This window comes from Tinamus guttatus, unplaced genomic scaffold (genome assembly GCF_059628265.1).
Source record: "Tinamus guttatus ecotype Peru unplaced genomic scaffold, ASM5962826v1 Tinamus_guttatus_pri_ptg000327l, whole genome shotgun sequence".
NCBI lineage: Eukaryota > Metazoa > Chordata > Aves > Tinamiformes > Tinamidae > Tinamus > Tinamus guttatus.
This window is the reverse complement of record NW_028288861.1, coordinates 6090890-6116976: the sequence shown is the minus strand read 5'-3', so window position 1 is coordinate 6116976 and position 26087 is coordinate 6090890. Positions and strand designations below refer to the sequence as shown.

General features: G+C 38.4%; 1 protein-coding gene across 2 annotated transcripts in view; it reads left to right on the top strand.

The window, feature by feature from the left end:
- Nucleotides 1-26087, top strand: part of BAZ1A (bromodomain adjacent to zinc finger domain 1A) — a 59240-nt gene that overhangs the window by 23862 nt on the left and 9291 nt on the right. Inside the window, exons 5-20 of one of the 2 annotated variants that reach the window (XM_088529233.1) lie at nt 456-543; nt 2368-2502; nt 3099-3201; nt 5831-5997; nt 6759-6854; nt 8764-8902; nt 9368-9514; nt 12653-12748; nt 12869-13093; nt 13755-13920; nt 14106-14219; nt 15435-15559; nt 16784-17392; nt 19775-19938; nt 20128-20282; nt 22492-22640. In XM_088529233.1, coding sequence (XP_088385359.1) covers nt 456-543; nt 2368-2502; nt 3099-3201; nt 5831-5997; nt 6759-6854; nt 8764-8902; nt 9368-9514; nt 12653-12748; nt 12869-13093; nt 13755-13920; nt 14106-14219; nt 15435-15559; nt 16784-17392; nt 19775-19938; nt 20128-20282; nt 22492-22640 — 2678 coding nt within the window. The remainder of the gene's footprint in view (nt 1-455; nt 544-2367; nt 2503-3098; nt 3202-5830; nt 5998-6758; nt 6855-8763; nt 8903-9367; nt 9515-12652; nt 12749-12868; nt 13094-13754; nt 13921-14105; nt 14220-15434; nt 15560-16783; nt 17393-19774; nt 19939-20127; nt 20283-22491; nt 22641-26087) is intronic. The other variant, XM_088529234.1, reaches the window with a different exon arrangement.

The following is a 26087-nucleotide window of genomic DNA, read 5'->3' as shown; positions in this document are numbered from 1 at the left end:
GTGCCTCACTTCCCCATCTGTGAAATGCAGATGCTATTTCCCAACACTTTTTTTTTTTTTTAAATCTATTATCTATTTTTATTTTCTCTTTATGTTACTGGATTAGAAACAACTATTTTGAATATCTAGAAAGACTGAATAGGCTGTGGAGGGGTGTGTGTGTATAGTGTGCACATGTGTATGTGCATAAAAGACTGTCCATACCATGATGTTCACAACAAACATTTAATATATTTATATTTTATATTTAATTGGGTATGAAAAGGATATTTAATTGGGTTTGCTGAGAACAGCTATTAGTTAGAGTAGTAAGGGTGTAATTTAGAATTAATAAAATAGCAAAAAGCTTGAAATCATACGATCTGTTATATGTGTTCTTGCACATATTGTCTGCTGTATTTAAACAACCATAAAAGTAACTTAGTTGATAATCTTCCTTTTCTTTCCTCATGCAGCAGGAGGAAGCATCTCTTTTCTCGTGATAGACTTAAACTTTTTCTGAAACAGCACTGTGAAGCACATGATGGAGTCATTAAAATGAAGGTAAATAAGATGGGATAGTATGCTGAATAGCATATTGATATTACTTGTCTTTCTTGTACTTTAAGTAGTTACTTAACTTATCTTTCTGAAGTACATCATCTTTTTTAAGTATCTTATAGGAATTAGTATTTGACCTTTACAAAATAGAAGTGAATATTGCATTTTTTTCTGCAAAATGAGTTTTTGTTTTGTTTTGAACAAGATGGTCCTTTTTCTGCACTCTAGAATTTAAGCAAAACTGAAGTCTGTAAGTCTTCCGTTAGCTACACATTAAGAAAAGTTCCTGAATTGAAAATGGGAGTCCTCATGTACAAAAATAATTGTTTATTAAAGTATAATATATTTTTAAGGAGTCTAGTATATAAGCTGACTCCTTTCTCCAAGCTATACACCTAGTATTTCTAGGTTAATAAAATTAACTGTTTCAGCCTTGCTGTACTAGACTAATATTATTCTGTTGTAATAGTTTTTAGTTGGAAATACATGTTATTGTAGATTAAGGTCTCCAATTCTTCAAGTGGGACAGAAACATAGAGGAGCCAGGGTACCTGGAGTGAGTTTTGGGTGAGGCTTTAGGTAGCAAAGCTGTTAGGGCGCACCTTTCTGTGCGCCTTGTGTGAGGTTAGTGTGATACATTCTACAAGATTCAGATTAGAGCTCACACCCTAGTCCGTGAGGGCAACTCTGGTAATTTCTCTTGCCTTGTGCAGTTCAAGGAAGGGTGCAGCTCTCCTCATGCTTCCAAAATAAAAAGCAGTTTCCTCTGCCAAACTGTCTGTGCCGCAGGAGATCCTGCAGCCTCTCTACTGCATGCTGCAGCCTTGACCCTGAAATTCTTCGTAGATTCTTGTTTTTAAAAAGCAGGTTTACTACATTTGGCATTTTCTGTGTGTGTTAAGAGGAATGCTCAAACTCTTGCATAGCTTCATTCTGTACAGGAAAGCACTAAGAGATGAGAGCATCAGGGAGAGTCTTGCCGCTGAAATATGTTGAAAATGTCAAATGCAACAAACTCTTCAGATGTATTTGTAGCTTTAGAGTCCGTCTCTTTTAGAGAAATAGAAGAAAACAGTTTAAAGGGAGTTGGATGGCAAGTTTAGGCTGTCCCTTGCTTGGGCTGCTTTCAGAAGAGGATATTCTTGATGCAGAAAATCTGGACATAGTATGCTGGGTCTGACCTGTCAATTTTTTGTCACTTTCTGCTGCCAGATGAGAATTGTGATATTTTGTATATGTTTGTGTTTCTCGTGTGTGTTTGAGGACTTTTCGGAGCATCTGTTTGTTCTGTTGTCAGTTACCTCATGTTTCAGCAAATACATGAACATGTCCTTATTGGAGTGTCATTTGTGTCCTTATCAATATCATGATAAGGGCAGGCTTCCCAAAGTCACAGTTTGAGGAAGCTAGCTTGAAGCGAAACCCTGACAACTCAGAGAAAAAAATGATACTTTTTCCTCTTCTTCAAAATGGTTTAATTGTGAGTTTCTTCAGTAAATTGCTTTCCCTGCTTTCTCTGTCAAAAGTCACCCCTATCACATTCCAGTAATTTGCTGAAAAGTCTGCATCCAGCTGTGTTTGTTCAAAGGTATCTAAATAAACATGATTTTTACTAAATGAGGCCAAAATCTTTGTTCAAACATGTGCTGCTTACATTATTATCCTCTTGCTGGATTAACTCTACTTTTATACCATTTTGGAATCTTTTCTCTTTTCTCTCAGCCAACCAATTGCATTGTCTGTCTGAATTCCTGATACGTAAAAGTTGGTACCTATGAAGAGGTAATCATTTCACAATCAATACCTGTTTTCATCTTTCTTATTAAGGCTACATCAATTGCAAAATACAGTCTAGCAGAACAAAATTTCTCGTACTTCTTTCCCGATGACCCACCCACATTTATCTTCAGTCCTGCAAGCAGAAGGCGAGGGAGGCCTCCAAAGAGGGCCTCTCTTAGTCAGGTAAGTAATGAACAAAGTTTTAATTTCTGATGAAGACACAGCAGTAGAGTCTTCTGCACTATTCTATCTGCTATATGACTTTCAGAAGAACTGGAATGCAAAGCTGAAACTGAGCTTTTCCTTCCTCCCTATCTAGAGTGTGAATCAGGATATAGTGCATATAATATATTGGCTTATATTTAAGGTGAAAAGAAATCAAACTTAGTATTTAGCTTCTGATTGCTGGGATCCCACCAATAAATGAGCTTTTCAGTGTGTTTTGAAAGTGTATATAGTATTTGTCCCTTCCAGGATGGTTCATAAATTATCTAAAAATCTTTAATTCATACTTTCAGATACAGTTAGTTAACTTGGCTTTTTTTGAACAGCATAATGCTCTAAATGGCCTTATTCACAAAGGCAGCTGTGGAAAAAAATATATATAGCTATTAGAATCTTTGCATAGTTAGCATGTTTGTGAGAAAAGGTTTTAGCCTCTCTTTCTCCTTTTAGAGAACTGTTGAAAGATGGGGAGTATCTGTTGCCGGTCATATCACTGTACATACTGTGCTTTTTCTCTTTGCTCTCCCCACCCTTTCCACCAAACTGCCTATTAGGAGGACAAGGTTACTGCTAAACAAAATATCCCAGGAAGCAGAAGTAAGGGAGCAAAGGAAAAGACAAGATTCCAGAGGCAGAAAGAAGAAATGCAGGCCATGGGTAAGTTGAGGTTCAGTCCTATGCCTGGCAGAACCAGTTTCTGCAGGTAGGAGAGGTGACCATAATTAGTGTATGTCGGGGTCATGTCTTTCAAAGGGAAAAGCATAATAAGAGGGCACTGCCACAGCACTGTGGCTAAGTGCTCCTTTCAGTGGCTAGAATTGTTGCTTCCCGACTTCTTTTACTCTCCTGTGGAAATGTAGGAAGCTTTCAGTCAAACTATGTTTGGTCTCTATCTCAGGTAAGTAATGAGTGCGTGTATATCGCAAATAAATATGAGCAAACCAAAAATTTTTGGAGAATTTTGGGCTTCAAGATCATGCATAATATTTCCTGGCTGTCTGTATAGCATGTGTTTTTAACACAGAAACAATCTGTGGTATGAGGAAAAGCTATAAATAGAAAAGCTACCTTAAAATTAAAAAGAACTGCAGTGCTTTCCGAAACCTATAATAACCCATAAGAAAATCCTTACGTCCACTTGAGTCATTCTGAAGATGTCTTTGTGTAGACATGCTGGTGGTGTGCATGTGTGTTCTGCAAAATTACTTCCAGTATGTTTGCAGAGTTTTGTAGGTAAAAGAGTACAAGTCACTTTGGAGGTTTTAATTTCAGACTGAATTATTTTGTCTTAGCTCTGTTCAATTTCTGGTCTATTTAAACTTAGTTTCACGTAAGATAAAAGGACTCATGTACCTTCTGTATGGATTTAACTAAATAAATTGATGTTTCTTCTTGTGGAGACAAAACAGTGAAACTCCTCCTTCCTCAGACAAGATGTTTTGCTTAATTGAAAGCCTTTCCTGAGGAAGAACATCATTGCTTGTATTTATGAAAATACTCTGAATTTTCAATTTCTACCTTTTTATTTCTATTAACATATAAGCATAGGTTGTTTTTAGGATGTAAGGGTCCTTATGCCAACCCCATACATATAGCAGGAATAACTAAATTTGGCTGTGACTGCTCAGGACCTTGTCTTCATGGGAGGTAGGGACATTAGGGTATAACTAGCTTCACTAAACTACTTTGTACAGAGAGCATCTACTACTTGTATGAAAAAAGCCTGGAAATGACAAGTCAGGATAAGTTAGCAATGGAGCAGTACCAGTGATTCATCACTATCAGACAGTGCTCAGATGCAACAGTATCAAAGATCATGTGTGCTGCTATCTGCAGCTTTTAGGAGTTTAGTTAAGACGTGTTTTCTTTGTGTTATCCTGTTGCATCCCATAAGGCAATGCTGTTAAAACATCTCATTTCAAACATCAAAAGAGCGATCAGTCTCACTTTAGTTGCGTGATATTGACATCCAAACATATTTTTTAGATTCTTTTTGCCACCTGGCTAGAAAACTGCCATAGTATGTTAATATTCAGACTTGGTAATAGCTTTATGTTTCTTGATGGGAGATGCAAAATAATGATGAATGTGTGACATTAAAAAATGTTGCGTTGTCACACTTGTTCTGTGTGTTCATTTTTGGCTCAATGTTGGCCCCCGAACCAAAGTACTACTTTAAAAATGACATCTTCTCATGATGTTGTGAAAACAGAGTGTGATTCCATCCATAAAATAAACTTGAAACTCTGTGAATATCATTGAATATGCAATTAAACATTTTTACCTGTAAATAATAATTGGAATGGTGATTACTGACACTCATAAAATCTCTACAAAAGAGCTGCTATAGTAGTTTACTAATGGTGTGCAATGGCAGCAAAGTACCTTTCTTGGAGGACTGTGGAGGATCAGCTTCACTGCTTTTGTTTTCCAGGTGAGAGCCAGTGGTGGTGTTTATATGGGTGGCGTAGAAACTTTCTTGGCCACTTTCAGAATTTTATAGGGAAACTTAAATGATCTAATACAATCTTTATTTGTTTTTCCAGTGTCATTCATTTTTTATTAGAATTAAGGTTCTCCTCCTCATTTTTTTTCTTAACTTTCACTTGTGATTTTAGCCTTCTTTATTTAATTAAAATGGTAAGTCCACTGACCTCTGTTTATTTGTTAGCTGGGGGCAGCGGAGATGGTTCTGCAAGTAACTCTAGATCTCCTCAGGCAGTAACATTATTACCTATTAAAGTTCAGCTTAAACTGTGTAAAAGAAGTAAAGCTCGACAAACTAGCCTCATTTTCATTAATTCACTAATAATTACTTTAAAAAGATGCTCATTTAAAGGATTTATTAACATGAATCTCATGGCTGTAGGACGCTTACTGCAACATGCTGTTATTAAGCAGTCATTACTAAGTGCTCTGCTGTAAGTGTGTGTTATCAGTTGTCATCTTTAATTCTTCAGTCAGAGAATTATAATAAACAATAAACAAACTTCTGTGTGTGTACCCATAAAACCAAAAATATTTAACTTTATTACAGTGATGACAGCCTTGTAAAGCACATATAATGTGTTAGCACTGAAATTCTGGTTGTCTAAAGAACTTCTGTGTGCTTAATGGGTAGAGCAGAATTGAACTTTGGGTTGGCATAGAAACAATTCAGTCTTCATAACAATATCTTTTTCATATGGTAATTATAAAGTGATCAGTCTACCTATTTAGCATGTTTACATAGAATTAGCATTTTATAAAAGAGAAATAACTTAGGTTTGTTTGTATTTCTGTGTAGCTTTTGAAAAAGCTAAATTAAAACGAGAGAAGGCAAATGCTATAGAAGCCAGGAGAAAGGAGAAAGAAGATAAGGAAAAAAAGAGAGAACAATTAAAGAAGATTGTGGAAGAAGAAAGGATGAAGAAGAAAGAGGAGAAAGAGAGGCTCAAAATAGAAAAGGAAAAAGTAATGTGTTTGTATTATGTGCTTCATATGGGAATATCATAATGTTTTTCTAGTTCATTTGTTTCTTAGTTATTATCTACCCCAAGTTATTTTCCATCAACTGTTTCCAAGTTAGTAAGACTTGTACTTTTAAAAAACTATGTATTTATAAAACGTGGTTGTGTGTTTATATTCATAGATAACACTTACTGCTTTATAGACTCACTTTGAATTTGGTTCTGAAGTACTAAAACCTTTTTTTTTTTTGCTAATCATGCACAATAGTATTTGATGTGAGAGTTGTCTTCTGCTTCAGGATTAGAGATGCTGTAGAGGCCAACCACCACAGTATGTTAAATTACTGTGGAGTTTCTTGTGATTTCCCTTGGGATGAGAATTGTTCAAAATCTTGTTATTTAGGCATAATATGAATAAATTATTTATCCCACTATTTCTTTAACCACAACCACATCCACTGTCTATTTTGATTGGGATTTTTTGTGACAACTTTAATGAAAGAGGCAGGTTGAGAAAAAAATCTAGACTAAAAGTTAATCACTAACACAAGAAAGAAACACTGCAGTTATTTTTTAACTTGAATCTTTGTCTATATTTTATACAAAAATGATTATTTTGTTCTAATAAAATGTTTTATTTTTCTGCGTTACTGAAGTGGTAGAGGTAGAGGCATGGTTCTAGAAATTGTAATAGGAAGAACTGATCGTACATTTTTTTTTACAGTTCTGACTTCTCTATCCCTTCTTCCTTCCCTATTCCACCAGGAAAGAGAGAAACTGCGAGAAGAAAAAAGAAGATACGTGGAATACCTAAAGCAGTGGAGTAAACCTAGGGAAGACATGGAGTGTGATGATCTTAAGGTATGACTGAATATTTGTGTGGAGTAGTGCGGGCTTGACTTCTGCTTACAACATCCTCAAGGCAGTTCCCCTCGTGCAGAGGCAGATTTCATGGGATCTGGAGGGCAGGGGTTGTGTGTGAGCAGCAATCATGCAGTGGTATGCAGAGTAGTCCCGGGGATGATGCTGTTAGGGTAGACAACATCTGCATTTTCATTCTCCCAAAATCTTGACTGTTTTCTCAGTTTCTCAGTCTCAATATGGAACAGTCTTTTCTCTCTCTCCTTCTCCCCTCCCAGCTCCAAACTGTTGAACTTGCTGGGCAGAGGGTATTGAATAGACCTGACTTCTCAAATACAGTAAGAATTTACCTAGCGTAAACCTGAGTTACTTAGCAGATTTAATTAATGAAGAAATCAATTTTAGATGGAAAAGGTAGAAAGGGGCTGAGTATGTTTGTTTGTTTGTTTAATTCCCTATGATGCTCCTTTGATTTAAACTCCAGCAATATCCTTGCTTAACGATCCCTTTCTGGATGATCTCTGTAGAAAATAACAAGAATGTACCTCCCAAAGAGGCTCATGCTCTAAATGATAACATAGTGTGATTCCACAGAATCTGTCCACTGCAAAGTACGATTAGTTACACTTGCACACACTTTGTTAGGATTAATTTTGTTAGTGAATGCAAAAGAATGAGAAATAGTCAGGAATATGTGGATAGGAGCTTGTGAGAGGTATGCAGGGAAACATGACAGAAGCAAGAAGACAGATGAAAATTTAAGAGTGTTGGTTGAACTGTTAACACTGGTGAGAGGAACATACGAAAACTGAACCTCCCTGCAGGGAGAGCTGTATAAGCTTTGACAGAAAGGGTGAAAACTTCTAGCTGTGTAAAGGAAAGGAGAAAAAACTGAGGAAGGGAATAGATGGTGAGAATGGGAGGAAGCTGTGGGAAACAGTACTGCTACGTCCTTTGAATGGAAAAAAGGCAAAGTGTGGAGAAATAGCATAATTACAGTGAGAATTGACACACGTATGAATAAACGTGATTGGCGATGCAGGTAAAGAAGGCAGAAAAAAAATCTGTAGACCGCAATTTTTCAAAGAAAATCTCAGGAAATACATGAAATATCAATTACGTTTTTCTGAAAGCAAAGTATTGAACAATCTTTTCATTCATGTTTATAAACTGCATTTCTCTGTGGAGAAGACACATCCTTTTCTGACAGGATAGTTTGACCGACTGTTCAGAAATATTAGGTGAAAGCAAATCTTTGACTTTCATGAAGATATTAGTGCAGAAAACAAATTTTGTGTTCTGTATTGTCAGCTGTGGATTCTCGTTTATATCTTTTTTACATGGTTTTGAGCATTTAAGTTGGCTGTCGTAGCTGGCCTACCAATGAAAAAACACACATGCCAGTCAGCTACATATATATCAGACATGACCTTGCACATGGTAGTATTAGACACATTTTATATGTGCTGGGGATTTTTGTTTGTTTGCTTTCTGCCAGAAATGCTGCATAATCTTTTAAAGAATGTTTATCACTTGTCTGGACAATTCCAGCAAATTTTAAAACTCTTTTGGACTAACACAGGTTTAAAACACTTCACAGCTTATGTTGTTAAACTGTTAGCAGTTTTGAGTTCCTGAAGGCAAAGATTGAAGCTTATTTGTGTTTATAAAGTTGAATATTTCTGTATCTCCAAAGATTTTATGAGTTGCATGCTATTCAGTGTCTTCAGTTAATATGGCCATAAATATTACCATACTAATTGATTGCGTGTCTTTAGAAATATTTTCAGTAAAATATAATGAAGCCCAGTGGATATATTTCTTAGAATGATAAACTGTTTCTGTTGTTAGTGCCCTGTGTACTCACTGAAGCCATACATTGTGTTAAGTTGTTCTCTTTGAATTGCAGGAGCTTCCAGTGCCCATGCCAGTGAAGACCAGGCTTCCTCCTGAGATCTTTGGTGATGCTCTGATGGTTTTGGAGTTTCTGTATGCTTTTGGGGAACTCTTTGATCTTCAAGATGAGTTTCCTGAAGGAGTAACTTTAGGTGGGTTGTCATTTACAGGGCAAAATGCCCTAATTTGTGGTGTCTCTTCTGCTCCCAAACATCTTAAATATGTATGCATTTATCAAGTTTCTGTGCAGTCTTAGTGTGGCAGTGCTTACATAAACATATCAATCAATTTTTCTCTTGTCAACCTCTGCAGTATTGGTACAATTAAGATTAATTTCAATGTAGAAACTGTTAATTTACTTAGTCTACTTGTATATTTCTCTTGCAGTTAAATATTAAGGAAGGGCATTGTTTTTTCATGGTTTTCTTTCTGACAGCATCACTTTAAGAATATTCACAGTAAATTATGGAAAAATAACTTGGTTATCACCTGAAGGGATTTTATCTGATTATCTGAAGGGCGGGGGGGGTCGGGACGGGAACATGTTTTCATTCTTCAGTACATAATTACTTTGCAACATTATGGCAAAAGTGACCCTTCTTAAACTCTATTCACAGAAGTTTTAGAGGAAGCTCTTGTAGGAAATGACACTGAAGGCCCACTATGTGAATTGCTGTTTTTCTTCCTGACTGCCATCTTTCAGGCAATGGCCGAAGAGGAAGAGGAAGTGGCCAAAGATCAAATAGCTGACGCTGAGACCAAAGGTCAGATCTTAATTTTGCTACTTAAAAACTGGAATTCCACTGGAATTAACTTTAAAGTGCATGTGTTATGGCATTTCTATGTTTAACCTTGTCTTACTGTGCATGGATAATGCATATAAATGGACTTATTTTTTCTATTTCCTCTGGAGTAAAAGTTTTAAACTGGGTATGGAGGGCTGGGGAGGGAACAGAAAAAGCAAGCTTGTTGCTGCTATGGTTGCATCCAGCAAAGCATAATAAGCACTTAACAGCGCTGCTTATGTTCTGGAGGTGCAGGAAAGCATCTTCACCTCCTTCTTCCTCCTTCAGCACTGTTAGATGTTTCTCCTGAGGGCCAGGAAAAGAGGCATTTTACTAAATCTTCTTACAGGTTTTTATCCACAACTATTAAAAAATTAAAAAATAAAAATAAAAAACAGGGCCTAAACCTGATACTAGTTAAAAGACCAAATGCTTGAGTATAGCTATAATGGAAAATTCCATGTTCATTGTCCTTCAAGACACATCAATGTGCATGTGGGCTCCAGGTACTGTTGTGCTGCTGTGCTTCCCAGTAAACATCTTGCACTCGCTGCCTCTGGACTCTGCTCTTAAGACTGAAGCTGCACATGTTTCAGGGGCACTCACTATACATGAATCTCTCAGAAAGAAGCTAATGCTTTATTCTAAGTTTTTGTGGTCAGCAACATTATATGTGTGTCTCCATTCTTAATAGGCTGTTTCTCTTCGCGTTGAGCCAGCTCAATGATTCAAGTTTTTAGTCCGTGAATGCTCTATGCCTCTTTCTGCAGCACTGCACCTGTAATATCTTACTGATTCTACAGAAAATGCTTCAGAGGTCTAATTTTTGACTGAGGCAATGGTTTCATGATGCGAAATGTTTACTGGTTCTGCCAAGTCCAAGTATTCTGTGTCGCCCTTTGCATGCTTCTGGGTATCCAGCCCTCAGAAGGTGCTGCTCCCTCATTCCGGCTCAGCTCAGCTGCACCTGAAACCCTGCTGTGAACCAGGAGACTCGTTTGGCCTGTTATGAACATCCTGCATTAGGGCTGGTCACTCTAACACTCCGCATGCAACGGAGGCATCAGACAGGGAGCCTGGAGAATGCTTTGAGATGTTACCGTTGCATCAGCCTTCTGCGGGTTGGATCTGTGGCTCAAGAGCTCTGCAGAGCCCTTGCCTGGGGCAGCGCTTGGTGAAGGGGGAGGCCACTGCTTGCCCTGCTTGTGTGCAGCATGTCCTGTGCTTGAGGACTGCCAAATCCCCCACTGGTTGGAGGAGAAAATTTGTCCCCCTGTCCTGCTACTCTTACTTCATCAGAGGTAGGCAAGAATATAAGAATATTTTCTGTTTGAGCTCCAGGGAACCCTGTGGTTCCCTGCGAGGCAGATGCAGGAGAAACAGGAAGATTCACACACACACAGAATCGCAGAATGGTTGAGGTTGCAAGGGACCTCTAGAGATCATCTAGTCCAACCTCTCTTCAGCGGGGGCACGTAGAGCAAGTGGCACAGGGTGGCATCCAGGCGGGTTTAAGATCTCCAGAAAAGGAGACTCCCCAGCCTCTCTGGGCAGCCTGTTCCTCTGCTCTGTCACCCTCGCAGGAAAGCAGTTTTTCTTCACATTCCTTTAATTTCTCCCTTGCATCCTGTGTGCTTTCATGCTTAAGATTTGCATCCAATCTGTGACGTGTCTGTATGTAAAGCATGGTACTGGCTTTAGCAATAGGTGCTGCTTGTGGTAAGTGAATAGTATTATAGACTTGATAAAGTGTTAACCAATGTAGAGTTCTAATTAATACTGATTTTAATTATCAGAGAATAGATTCTAATTAGATTCTTTATTGTTCATAGCACTGACCAGAAAAAATGCCATGTAACTCTCATTTTAATTTGAATGTCTGGGGTTGGCAAATGCAGAAACGTACTCTCTCACCTCTTAATTTTGCAGAGTTGGGGGCAAGGCAGTTTGTCTGTTTCCTTCTGCTTTCATTTAAAGCCTTTGAACTTTTATTTTTTGTTAGTCTTGTTCAGACATTTTTTTTTCCCTTGAAAGAATTAATGTCCTTGGCTTTGTAATACTATCTAACCAAACCAGTAGTAGACAGCATGAATGCTTGGACACTTAAATTATGTGCAGGCCATTTTTCGGTTTCTTTTTCAGGCAGAAAATATCATATAGGGGTTTGGTGTGTCCTGCTTTCTCATGCTGTGTTATATAGATATGGAGAGAGGAAGGGCGGGGGGGGTTAATTTGCCAGGTCTGAGTAAAAATTTTGGAACAACATCAGTTACAACGCGAGAACCTGTGAATTTTGCTTTTATTTAGTCTTAGTTTGGATTTGTGGCTGTGTAACTGCTTTATGATTTGGACTGGAGTAAAGTAACATTGTTGAAACGGTTTGTAAGAGTGATGACATTCTGCCAACCCTCTGGAGAAATACCTGCCCAGTGCTAAGGAAACCTTCTGTCCAAGAAACAGTTCTGCTGTTTCTCCCTTTCATTCCCACTGCTTCACTGGTCAGTCTGCTAAAGTGTGTTGCTCCTTACTGAGTGCTGATGCTTCTGTCGTCCAGCTCGTTTTGTTGAAATTTTGTTTCTGTTTAATGATGTACTAATCGTGTGTGTGCAGGATGAGCAAGTTTATATCCCAGTTAGATAATAAAAACATACAGTGAGTGATGATAACCATTGTCAAAATGTCTGATCAATTTGAATAATCTTTCCTAAACCCAGAAAGATAATAGGCAATAACAAAACATGTAGGGGTACAAAGTATAGATGTTTTTGCACTGTTTTTTGCTTCTGCTTTCAAGTGCTTCCTGATTTGTTTCCACTGTCTTTTCTGTTGCCTTTGTGCATGTTTTGTGCCTTGTTGGTTGCTTTAGCAGCTGTATGTAGGGAGAAGAGCTTGTAGCATGTGTTGCATGCCCTTAGTTTTTAGCTGGGTATTTAGTTGGATTTAAGGATGCATAAACTTTAATTTGGGTATTGAATTGAGTTTTAAATACATTGATGCTTTTGTGACTGTTGGGCCCTTTTTTGCTTTCTCTGCCATTTTTATAAACTGGCTTGCTTTCCTCCCTTCCACAGTACAAGTTTTAACTTGCACTAGAATAAAGTGTTTATTTCCTTAAAGATTTAACAGAGGCTTTGGATGAAGATGCAGACCCCACAAAATCTGCACTGTCTGCAGTTGCAACTTTGGCAGCTGCATGGCCCCAGTTACATCAGGGTATGTGTGGGTTTCACTTCTTGTTTTGTTACCGTTCTTATTTTGCTCTGTGTTTTAAAGCACATTTATATAAATATTTTTGATGTCTGTGAAATAACTGTTCATCCTTCTTAACTGTAGGCTGCAATTTGAAAAACTTGGATCTTGATAGCTGCACTCTTTCTGAGATTCTCAGACTTCACATTCTAGCATCAGGCGCTGATGTAACATCAGCTAACGCCAAATACCGTTACCAGAAACGCGGCGGGTTCGATGCTACTGACGATGCTTGCATGGAGCTGAGATTAAGTAATCCTGGCCTCTTGAAGAAGCTTTCAAGTACCTCAGTGTATGATTTGTTGCCAGGTAATAAAATAATTGTTAGTGATGATGAGACTGCTCTTCAAGTGATCGGTTTTGCAGTTGTTTCAGATTAATGAATCGCTTCTGATTAGTGATCAGTGTTATATCACAGAATAAGTTAGTTTGGAAGGGACCACTGAAGGTCAATCCTCAGCAGGTCCAACCAAACCGGAGACTACAGAGAGATGGACTCTCGCTACCTCTGCATAGCTTTTTAAAATCAAGGGCAAAGTCTGACTTGCAGAGTGGCTCTATGTGGGAGCCGTATTTTGAATGTTTGACTCAGACCATGGTTTTTGTTCTATGCTTAAATTTGGTTTGCTTAAATTATTTGAAAGTGGAGAAAAGATGGATATCCACTGTTCTTGTATCGCAGATTTGAAGGCAGTATTGCCTTTGAGTTCTTAAATGCCTCTTGTTTGCACTGACCAATTTCATCCTGGAGTGCTAAGAGTTTAGAAAATAAAAATAAAGGCACATGTCTCTAAGCAAAGCAGATATTTCAACCATTTCAAGAAATGTCTTTTTGCACATGCAAGCTAATACTGTACATGTATTTGACTTCTCTTTGTTTAATGAGAAGCCTTCAGTCTGCAGTGTGTAACAGCAAGGATCATTTATCAATTCTATAATGGAATATAAACATGAGTGTGAATTTTATTAGGAGAAAAGATGAAGATCCTGCATGCCCTCTGTGGGAAACTTCTGACTCTCGTCTCCACTCGAGATTTCATCGAGGACTCTGTTGACGTGTTACGGCAGGCGAAGCAAGAGTTCAGAGAACTGAAGGCAGAACAGCATCGCAAAGAGCGAGAAGCGGCGGCAGCAAGGTGACCTTTTTTGCATCCTCTGTTGGTTCCTTGAGGAAAAAGGAGCAGAACTTTGTGCTAAGCATTATACTTTCCCAAATTACTGTTACTTTTAGATGCTGCTGTAGAGTCCAAGTGGAAAAAATGCAGTTAGAGTAGATACTAGGTGATTTGCAACTGATTTTCTGTTTCCTTCCTACCATTAGGATACGTAAGAGGAAAGAAGAAAGGTTAAAAGAACAAGAGCTAAAAATGAAAGAGAAACAAGAAAAGCTGAAGGAAGAGGAGCAAAGAAATCTTGCTGCAGAAGTACCTGTTGGGTATGATGAATTGTATTACTGCCATACATATGATTGTGGGCCTGCTTTTTAATTGGCACTTTTAGTGTATGTGTCAGAGCTTCCCTATTTAGTTTCATTAACTTAAATACAAATATACTTTGTTATATAGTCAAATATATAGCTCTTAATGTTGATTATTCTTCTTGTTTCTAGAATCGTTTTGTGAAAGCAATTTTATTTTTTAAATCAGTTTTAGTGTAATGCTAATGCTAACATGACAGCTTTACTTAGTGGCCAGAGAAGTTTCCAAAATTTAATTTGTATTTTTGCATTACTTTTTGTTTGTATTGATTTCATATCTATGAATATCTTCATAGTAGTCCATTCCAGTTTTTCTAATTTGAAAAACTGGTCTGAGCTAGATAAACTATTATGTGAGGTCCGTATTATGAGTCGAATTAGTAACACAGCATTTCTTAAAATATGCTGTGCTAGCCCAGGTGATTTCCGTAAACCCAAGATTTCTTTTTTGTTCTATTAATAAAACTGTATGGTTTCAGGTTGTAAGATTCATGCACATGCAGCTGTACATGATTCCAGAAAAAAAAAATCAAAGTGTATATACAACACTATATCTTTACCAGCTTGAGGAAGGGAGTTAGTTAAATAAATCTGCTTGCAAGAGGTGAGCACGGGCCAGAGACAGATTTTTGCTATGTTTCTGAAAGTGTAATTGAGAGAAAAAAAAAAAAAAAGTAAAATATTTTCCTATAAGGGGCACATGTACTTCTTAAGGCTGTTAATTATACTTAGTTGATCAATAAATGTATTGTAATCTTTTGTAAAATAGTGTGTGTTTTCATAAGGAAACATTTTTGGTTTTAGTAATGAAAAATAATTCAACTTAATAGAATAACCCTAAAATACCTGTTGTAGGGGTCTTATAATAAGAATGTTCTTTAAATATGTGAATAAATATAGTGAAGACCAAAGTGATAGGTTGAGTGCTTAGCATGGAGCTTTTCAGCTATATTTCAGTATCTTTGCCTTGTTGCTTACAAAATATTTTCAATTATTTAAGGTTAATTTTAAAAAGAAAAAAAAAGCTATGAAGCATTACAGATCTTTTAAGCACTTTGAAGAGGAAAAGACTAATTAAATTAAATATCCCATATTGTATTGTATATTTTTTTTCCCCATGACATTCAGTTTTTAAAATGTGACTGATCACCTCAGTTTATTTTGTCCTACCAGGGAGGAGGAACGGGAAGAGCTTGATACCAGCACAGAGAGCAAAGAAGTTGAACGTAAAGAGCAAGACATGGACACAGTAACAGAGGATGAAGAGGAGTTGGGACCAAACAAAAAAGGGAGAAGAGGTAATCCTTTAATGTAATGCTGTAGTGCACTGGTTTATTTATATGCATATACCTGGGAAACTGCTGCCTTCTGTAGCAAGCTTTTATGAAATATTAGTCTTCCTTGTAAATTAACAAGGAAGCAAGGATCATGATGAGTTATTAAGGACATAGAGCTGGCCTGATCTCGTTGGAGCTGCCAGCTGTACGTGCTTTCACACTTTTGTTCCTCTGGTCTCCCATACCTACTGTGTGCTACTGAGGGATGAATAGCCGATTGCTTACATTGCTAGCTTATCTGTTCCTTTCTCTCTTGACAGCTTTGGGGTAGTGTCTGTGCCAAATGAAAGCCTGTGGATGGTTTTTGACTTTTATACTGCAGTTGTACCTGCAATAGAAACTCTGAATCTTTTAGTTGCACAGTTTAGACTTTTTAGTTACACAGTTTGGATTTCGTTACAGTTTTATGATGAAGACCTAAAGAAAGCTTGGAAATAATTTCAAGTTTCTCAGATTCTCAAGAAAGTCTGAGACATTATGCCTCTAGGGTAGACAAGTGTTTCTCCCTCTTGGCTGCAAACAGAGAAACCGAGAGTCGTGCTAGAAAACTGAAAGCTGTGGATGCTGTCAGCATCTTTCGCAGTTTCACTTTTCAATTAAAGACCTCTTTTTCTGTGTAACTGTTGGAACCAGACTGACAAACTCAAATGTGAACTGGAGTGTCTTTAGTGGGGTGAAAAGGAAATAATAGTATATGAAAAAAGAAATTGGCTAATGTAGCCAAGTTTGCAATATAAGTTTTATATATGGATTCTGATTTTACTTGAAGTCTTGTGAGATTTGAGTGTTTCATGTATGGAAAACTAGGTCCAAAAGGTATTTTATATTTAATAATGAAATTGTTAGAATTTTACTGTCATGATAGAAGATTATTTTATAACATACTTTTAAGTTCTTAAAATATTCTTCTTTTTACAATGTTAAAATGATGTCAGTAAGTGAGGCTTAGTCTGGTATACTAAAGTACGATAAAGATGGCTTCTTTTTTATTAAGGGAAGAGGGTAATACCTTCTGAATGTTTCTCTAGTATAGCTAGTATTTATTCCTTGAGTGGGTTCATGTTCCTTGACACTATAAGTTTAGCAGGGGAGAGAAACAAAAAGTTGCCCTTTACTTGTCTTATTTTAATTAAATAAAAAAAAATACAGGCATGTTGCTATCACTCTCCTTCCTTTTACTTTTAGGAAGGAGAGGGCAAAATGGATATAAAGAATTTACAAGGCAAGAAGAGACCATTTCTGAAAAGAGTGAACCTCTTACTGCTGAAGAGGAAGAAGCTTTAAAACAGGAGCAACAGAAGAAAGAGAAGGATCTGCTAGAAAAGATTCAGAACGCGACAGCCTGCACAAATATCACCCCTTTAGGTCGCGACCGCATGTACCGACGCTACTGGATTTTCCCCTCTGTTCCTGGATTGTTTATAGAAGAGGATTTTTCCGGTCTCACAGAAGACATGTTGTTGCCTCGAACCTCTTCCTTTCAGAGTAGTGTACAGTCTTGCACAAGTGAACCTCAGGTATTCAGTAAAACTGGAGAGTCTTTGAAATCCTCTGAATCTACCTCCACTCTTGACCAAGATTCACACAGCAGTGTTGTTGTAGAGGTGCCAAGGCCAGTATATAAACCAAACCGTTGGTGCTTTTACAGTTCTCGGGAACAACTGGACCAACTCCTTGAGGCTCTCAATTCCCGAGGACATAGGGAGAGTGCCTTAAAAGAAACTCTTTTACAAGAGAAAAGTAGAATATATGAACAACTAAGCAGTTTTCCTGTGGAAAAATTCCATATTCCAGGTAAAGGAAAAGTTCCTGATTTCTCTTTGCTTCTGCAGTTGTAACTTTAATACAAGATGCTAGTAACCTGTAATTCTCATTTAATTTCAATAATTAAGAGATAAGAATTATATGTATTTTGCTCTGAGATATGTTTTGAGAGTTTGGGGAATATTTTTTGCTGTTGTATCTGAATTTTTTGGTGTTACATTAAAAAGTGCAATAGCTACTGTCTTTTCTCACTGCTTAGTAAAATCAAATTTGCTTAAAAAAAAAAAAGTAGGAAATAATTTAAGATTTGGCCAAAGATTAATTACACGCAATTTGGGAATAAAGATTAAAGGTAAATGTGCTAAAGATGAATCTTAGTATTGATCATTTCACACCTCATTTCCCTCACCATACTGAAAAGTATTATGCCTTTGGAGACATAAACATTATGAAGAGAAGCAGTGGCTGTTACGTTCATATGCAGACCTGCGTATTTTGAACAAGGGATAGGTGGCATGTGGCAAAGTTACACTAAAATCTTTGGGAGGAAAAAGGAAAAAATGTGTGGTTGTGGTGGTGTTTACATGGCATAGTATCAGGGCAGTGAATTTTGTGACTTTGGGCAGATGCTCATTACAGGAGGACAAGGCATATGCAGAATGTTTTCGTGGATTCAAAATGTAAAATATATTTTAAATCCTTCTAGGTTTAGATATTTAGTTCCCCTTTGATGATTCCATTTTAGATCTCTAGGTCCCTTTTCTCTTGATGGAGACTAACCTAGCACAGGGGCCAGTAGTTGAGCTTTAACTGGGGGTCTTGTGGGTATGTTCTTGTCTTCTGGTGAGAATTTCTATGTCCTTTTCTACTCCTTACCTTGTGGCATAGCGGTGGTGTTCCCTTGTTTTGCTAGCTGCTCTATATTTTGTGTGTTGCTTTCCTCCCTGAAGCCATCATGTTCCTACACACATTTGCTTTTCTGTGCTAAAATTATAAAATAATGTTGACACAGGGTTATTTTTGGACTTGAGATATTTCATTTTAATAGCAAGAAAATTAAAATGCAGCTGTTTAATGCCAGTGCCTCCCCTGCATGATCAGTAATGAAGCGTGCCCTTGTGCAGTTCTGCTTAGGAGAGGGCTTTGCTCTAGCAGAACGGGACCGCCTCGTCTCCTTTATTCAGATGACAGGCAGGACAGTTGGGAACTAATCTGTGATTTTTTTTTTTTTTCCCTGCGCTGCAGACTGCCATTCTTCTTCCTCTTCTCACTCGCAAGAAAATGGAAATAAAGCAAAAATGCGCTATTACGTAATTTTAAATATTTACTCTAGTATTTTTTTAAATTCTTTTCAGTGTCATTTGTTTGTAAGCCAATTGCTGCCATTTCATTTCCGCAGCTGCTTTTAAACTAGAAAGGGCATTTCCCTGACCCAGACATCATTGCTTGCTAATACCCATTTTGAGAATATTTACATAATTACTGTCAGTCACAGGGAATTGTTTCTGCAGCTAAGAGTGTGATATAAATTCACCCTGTGCTGCTTTGACAGCAGCTTTAAGATTTTTTTTTTGATATCTCCAAGTTTTTGCATACTTCCAGCCACCACTGTATGTCATTACCTTAATCCTGTGAACAAAGACATATGCGGGTTTTACCAAGCATAATTTAGTGTCTGTGCCTGCTTCCAGCTCTTCCCTGTGGCTTCTGAGCTCTTGCATGTATTTTCAGTTGCCTTGTGAAGAGGCCTTTTGTGTGATACCTCATCATCAACTCCTCCATCCCCCTTCTTTTTCATATATTTTTTTTTTAATTGGCAGGTACACAGTCTAATTCATACCTGTGCCATCTTCTTTTTTTTTTTTTTTTTCTCTCCCCAGCTGGATATTTTAAAGGGATTTTATTTGTCCTTAAATTGTTCAGTTAGTTTTTCTGACTTTACATCTGCACATGTGTGTTTTAAACGTTGCCGTGATACAAGAGAAAACTGAGTTGTTTCCTCTATAGAGTAAGAGCAGTCCCATCAAATATGCAGCCTACTAGAAATGTGACATTGTCTTTTTTTTTTTTCTCTTATCACCTGTATTTATAGCAGAGAGAAGTTGTTGTCTATCTACTTTAGAAATTATAGAAACATAATTACTTTTAAATTAGCAAGAATCTCTCATCTTGCGTTTTGGGAGGCACAAATGCTAATTTGTAGGTCTTCTGTTAAAAGTATAGCCTGCTTGCTTGGCTTAGGAGCCTTAGTTGACGTGGAGATGCTGGTATTGAGTGCTCTCATTACTGAAAGAGATTTCCAAATGTTAAAACAGGCTGGTTTGTCCTGCCCTCTATCACTTTCCCTCCCTGCACTCCAGCTGCTTTAAGGAGCAAAATCCAGTAACAAAAAGTTATTTGGAATTGTTGCAGACAAACCTCAAAGTGACATTAGACCTCCTTCAGGACGGGGAAGAATGCCAAACGCCCTTGATGCATCTCAGAAATCTGCAGAAAAGCAGCTTGAATTGAGACTTAGAGACTTTCTTTTGGACATTGAAGACAGGATCTACCAAGGAACATTGGGGGCTATTAAGGTATCTGTGAACTGTAGAGTACCTGGGAACAAAGTGGTGCCTCCATGTCTGCAGCCTAAATAAGAACTCTTTCCTGCTATGGGTTTTGCCAAAAGACTTAATTTGAATTAAGTATGTACAGTAACTGGCACTAAAAAAGGTTGTGGTCTTTCATTCTTTAGAAACTTCCAATTTGTGTGTTTGCTTCAGGTTACAGACAGACAGTCTTGGAGAGCAGCCTTAGAACATGGGCGGTATGAGTTTCTAAATGATGAAAACAAGGAAAATGGTGTAATTAAAACTGTGAATGAAGAATCGGATGAAATGGAAACTGATGATCAAGATAAGTTTATTGTGAAAGACAGGTAAGAACTATCTATGATTTAAGTAAAGTCTCTGAATTATGTGGTGAACTGAACAGTGTGCTATTACATGAATCCTGATAAGAACCATCAGTGCAAGACTGTGGCCTGGACTAGACCCTTTACCCTTATAGGAGGACAGTGCTATCTAAGTGGGGCGTGAGTGTGTTTGTTTTTAACCTAACTTTTGAGAGAGATCCAGGGCTTGCACTAAATCGGCATTTATTCCAAAGGTAGACGTTATGTATTTACTAGGAAATTTTCTAAATATTTCATTCTCAGTATGCTTTTCAGAAGCATGCTTCTGCGTGCTTTTCAGAAGTAAAAGTATTAATATGTTGTTTAAAAAAAAAATCTTGAATGATGTAAATTATGAAACGCTGTAGAAAAAAATCAATTTAGAAGGATCATTGTACTCAGGTATTGTGTGTGTTTGTGTGTTCTGTGAGGTTTCCTGCTAGTCCTGTTTTTATCTTACGGGTAAGCGAGTTGAATTTTTATCCTAAGAAAGCGAGAGCCTTTTTTGACAGACTCTTGAATCTTGGATTTTGTGGGAATTTAAACTTCAGGGTTTTTCCATTTCTATTTCAGTTGGCTGAATTAGTACTTTTCATGTGGGACTTTCTTTCAGATATGAGTTCTCCAGTTGTATGCAAAATGGATAGGTACATTTCTTTTAATATCAGTGGCAGTATTTATGGAAATTTGTGTCCTGAAAGCCCGAGCATAGAAATGTTCTGTTGTTTTCATGTACTAAGAAACTGAAATTTGTCTGTTACCTCAGGCAGCCAGTCCCGCTGCACAAGCTGGTTGCTTCATCTTTGTCTCCGTGACACTGACTTCATCAAAGTTTCTGAATTGTTGCAGCTCTAGTATTAAAGTCAGGCCTATTAGAATAGAGACTGTGGGATTCTGCAGTCATATGATGGGTTCCTTTTGATGCTGAGCTTTTTATCCACCTCAGAGCAAGTGACATCTCATTAAGACCTTGGAGTCTGACTAGTGTGATGTAAATAAAGTGTACAGCTTTTTTGTGTTGGATTTCAGGCTCTCTTAAGTGTGGGTGGCTATAAAATATAATGAACAGCTTTTAAGTGTGGAAAAAGAACAGGAGCAACTAACAGCATTGCTCATTCACTAGAATAAAGCAGAATTCAGACAGTCATAATTAGCTATGTTTCTGATAAACCCCAAGCAGAAATTGAATATTTTTCATTAGTGAGAGTTGCTCTTGTAAATTCTACTAATGTGTGTGGTTAAGGAAGATTAACTACCCTTTGAAATGATTGCTTAGACCTTGGTCAAAGAAGGCTGCCTTATTGGAAAACTACATTTTATTGTTGTTCGAGGATTAAAAAAAAAATCCCATAGCACATCCCTCCCAAGGCAGTGTGTTTTGCTGTGTTCAGTTGTTGAAGCCAGGAACTTCAGTAATGTACGTGCTGGGGCTGATGTACCTTAGGTTTAATTCTTAGGAGAAACCATATACTTGAAATGAAATCCTGACTTATTTTCTGATTTCATCTGTGTCATCCAAAATTGTATAGCTTGCTCCTTTTTTCATCCGATAGTTTTAAAAGGAGATTTTGTGTAATGAAACAATTAGAAATAGTTTTAACAGGCTGTTTCTGTACTCATTAAATCTTTTGAAATCTCTTTTTTATTGCTATAGATTTTTTCCTTGTTTTTGTTTCATTAAGTATTTTAGAGAAACTCTCTGTGGGGATGACCATAACTTAACTCTTTCAATGTGTCATTGTACCCTCCTCCAATGTATCATAAGTTCTGAATCTTGATGGTTTAAAGAATATACATGGTCAAACTTCTGTAGATGGAGATAGTCTAAAATGCTTCACCTTACCTCTGGCAGAGCTTTTACTTAAATAATGAAACTCTACCCTTTGAAGTTTCTCATGAAGTGGCTGGTGGATGTCATGTCACAATCTGGAATTCTTAATAGGTTATAGTGAGCTTTATCAGCTGCATTTCTTAAGATCTCTTTAACTCTGTTACCTAAGAATGATTTAATGACTAATTTGGGTGAACTAGGTTAGTCATGCCAATTCTGTAGTTGAATAAATCATCCCACTTGAGCAGAGTCTTTTGTATTCCTACTTGTATAAACCCCCTGTATACATGTGTGGATCTATGTCAATACCTTTATGTTGAATTCATAATATCAAAAATCATATTTACTACTTTTTTATTTTAGACTTGTTGGAATAAAAACTGAAGCTCCCAGTGCTGCATCAACAAGTACAAGTACTCCTCAGGCAGTTAATAATGTGGTCCACTACTTGGCGTCTGCACTGCTTCAGATAGAGCAAGGAATCGAGCGCAGGTTTCTCAAAGCACCTCTTGGTAAGCTTACAGGATTGAAACAGTGTTTCTAGTTTTCTTTAAGATTTCTTTTTGACTTTTTTTTTTTCTTTTTGCTTCTTTCTTGAAGACTGGATGTTTTAGAGTGTTGCATTTGGGGAAAAAGAAAAACCTATTTCTGTATGAAATTGTGAAAGATAAAAAATGTTAGATTACAAATACAACGGGCAACCACCCCATGAAATCCTTTTACATGTCTTTAGGTTGTAAAAATGTAAACTTCTTTTTACATTGTTTCTGTGAAACTAGTACAGGCCTGGCTTGTCTGGATTATATTGTTCAGCAATAACAGATTGTTTATAGTGGAAGTCAGTAAAGGTTTATATCGCATATTTTAAGATTCTCAGGTATTACACAGTAAAAGATGGAAATGAAGGATTGCAGGGGGATAAAAAGCGCAATCACAGTTTGACTGTAGCAAGTGTTACAGAATCTGCCAGAGCTGGTTTGTGGTGGTCCCTCAGGTCTGCATCCTTTTGGGATTCGTGTTTGGGTTTGTCATATGACGGGTTCCTTGGGTTTCGTGTTGGAGTTCGGTGCCCGGGTGATGCATCCCTGCGAAGGCAGGCGCCCCTGTCCGGCCTTGCCCTCCGGGTGTGCTGCTTGGGATGAGCTCTCTCTGTGCCCCTGTCACCCCCTCCGTGAGCAGCGGGTGCCGTTCGGATGCTGCACACGCCGGCCAACATCCAGCACTGCCTGCTGCTAAACCAGCCCTCCCCGGGGCAGGGGCTGTCTACAAAATCCTCCACCTTTGGCAGGTTTCAGTGCTGCTGATGTTAATACTGCTCATCTGTGCGTTTTCACAAGAGACTGCTGCGCTGTGGCACAGCTGACATAGGACCATGTTTGTGCATCTCCTGCGTGCATTCTGGTGTCCTACTGTTAGTTGTCCATGATGGTGAGCTTCACATGTGTCTCTACTGGAAAATCTGGCACGCATGGACGTGGGTTCCCTTGCCCAAGCTTCTTCCATCAACGTGGGTATGTCTAGCAGGGGAGTAAGTAGCAAATCCCTGACATGGAAGGGGAGAGCAAAGAGCTAATTTAAATGGCAGCTGCTTGAGAATTTTGGTTAAATGTTAGGTCAGCTCGAGAGTGTCCTCCCTTTCCAAGCCAGGCGTGTTACAGCTTACCTCGGTAGCCTGCTTTCCTGCACGTGACTGAATGTACAGCACGTGCACAGGACAGCAAACGGGCAGGGCACCTAGTGCTTCTCTGCCTGCCCTGCATGTGCCGCCTGCCAGTGCGTTCTGCACGTCCCTGGCAGCAGCACCAACAGCGTCTTGCTCGTGGCCACCAGGCTGCCACCGTCCCTCCTGAAGGGGAGGAAGAAGAAGAAAAACCACTGGCTGTGAGTAGACTCTTGGCTGTGGATAGTCTATCCTGAGTTAAATGCAAAAGCGCTCAAGTGAGGTGTTCTCACTTGAGGACTTCTGGCCATGACCAAAAGACCTAACTACAAGGTGTCCAGGAAACCTGGGTATTAGAGAGGCACCCAGCGAATTCAGGCACTTTAGAGGTCAAGCAGCAGTTTCGGATGCAGCCCTTTCTGGATATCACCCTTTGCTCTTTCAAATGTGTTCAAAAAACAGTACAGAATTTGTAAATTTTGAGCCTCAACCTTAAGCGCCAGGGAAACACTGTCTTTGTGTGTTGCTAAAGCAAGCCCTGCTTGCTTGTTTGCAACTTGCATGTGTATGATAGCCAAAGATGTTCCCACTTCACTTAGAAAGGTGTTAATACTATTACTTAACATCTTCAAAGGGGGGCATTATGAGGGGCTACTTGTTCAGAGATACCTTCTTTTATCAATATATCTAGGAAGTGACCAAAAATGCTGTGAGGGTAGAAACTGGCTTTTAGTGTGTAATGTGCAATCCTTTGGTGGTACTTTGGGATGGGGTGTTTTGTTTTGGTGTTTGGCTTTGTTTTCTTTTTGTTTGTTTGTTTGTTTGTTTTTTTTCTTTATTTCATTTAATATATTGAAAAAAAGAAGTACATAACAGGTATTTCTCTTTATATCTGTCTTCACTGCTTAGGAGAACTTTCCACTAGACAAAATGCCTATCTTTAATACTAATTAAACCTTCCAAACCCAACTTTTAAAGCTGATTTAATTATCCCTGAAGTAAAAGCATTGACTATCAAAAAGTGCTGTGAGTCCTGCTTTGGCTGTAGTACAGGAGGTTATTTTTCGTAAGATTAGTAGATTAGTCCCTTGTGGGTTTTTTTTTTTTTTTTTTTAAGCTTTAAACCAAACTAAATCTTTCCTTTTCCTCGTTATATCTGTCATTGCCTTTGCTATGGTTTTTCTGTTGTTTTGTGTTGTTCTTTTCTTTCTCTTTTTTGTGCTTTCACTCTATGCTCTCTTCCCATCCCATAGCGGAGCCGCAGGGGAAGCACTTGGCAGTGTTCACTCTATTTGCACCCCAAGTCCTAAGGAACAGCACAGAGAGAGTCACTGCAGTCACTGGCAAATTCCGCCCCGTGGCCTCCAGGGTGCGGAGCAGACCGAGGGACCGTGCGGGAGTAAAGCGCCCGGCTGCTGCTCTGCTCGCTCCTGCTCGAGGCCCGGGGCCGCCTGAGCCTCCTGGGCCTCCGTGCGGAGCGCCGGGAAAGCCCGGGAAGGGGCGACGCAGGAGGAGAGGGAGATGCCCCCGGAGCGGCGCGGCGCGGTGCGGCGCTGCCTGCCCGCAGCGGCGGTGGGTGCCTGCTGGTCTGCTGGTGTTGGGTGCCTTGAATTGAACAGCACGTGGCTTGGATTGGGAGCATTTCTTAATTATGAATTACCGATTCGAAATCCTTTCATTACACATTGACTGTCAAGGCTTGTGGGGTTGTGTTGTTTTGTTTATTAAAGTAGCTGTGGAAGCTCTGAAGTGTTTTTGCTTCTTAAATACAAGTATGTTTGAAGGGGAAAACACAGGCAGCTTTAGTTGTGTATTTTGCTTCTCTTAACATTGTTTTTTCTTACATTCCAAATGTAAGCAGAGAAGCTTTTACAGTGAAAGGGTATGTCCCATCGTTCCTGTTACATAAATGTGGAAATTGAGGTGTAAGATGAAGTAGTACCTTGCTCACGTAGGTGTCCTATGAGGCAGACAAAAAAAATCTCTTTTTGCACCTGTGCATAAGCACCTCTTTAAGTTTAATCATATGTAATCGTATTTACTCTGCATGTACTTCCATACAAAAGGCTGGATTCCCACTCAGAGACACCTTTGTGACTGATAATTTGGAACATTGACTTCCCTTTTAACTTGTGCCATGCACTCCTTGCAGGAGAAGAAAAATACAGGTTTCCCACTACTTGTTTGTCTTTGTTCTGTTCTTCTCTTTCTACATTTTTATTGTTTGTGTTTTTCTACTTCCAAGGTTGGTGGTGGTCCAGTTTATGCTTGTCCTCCTAAAAATGCCATGAGGCCCCTT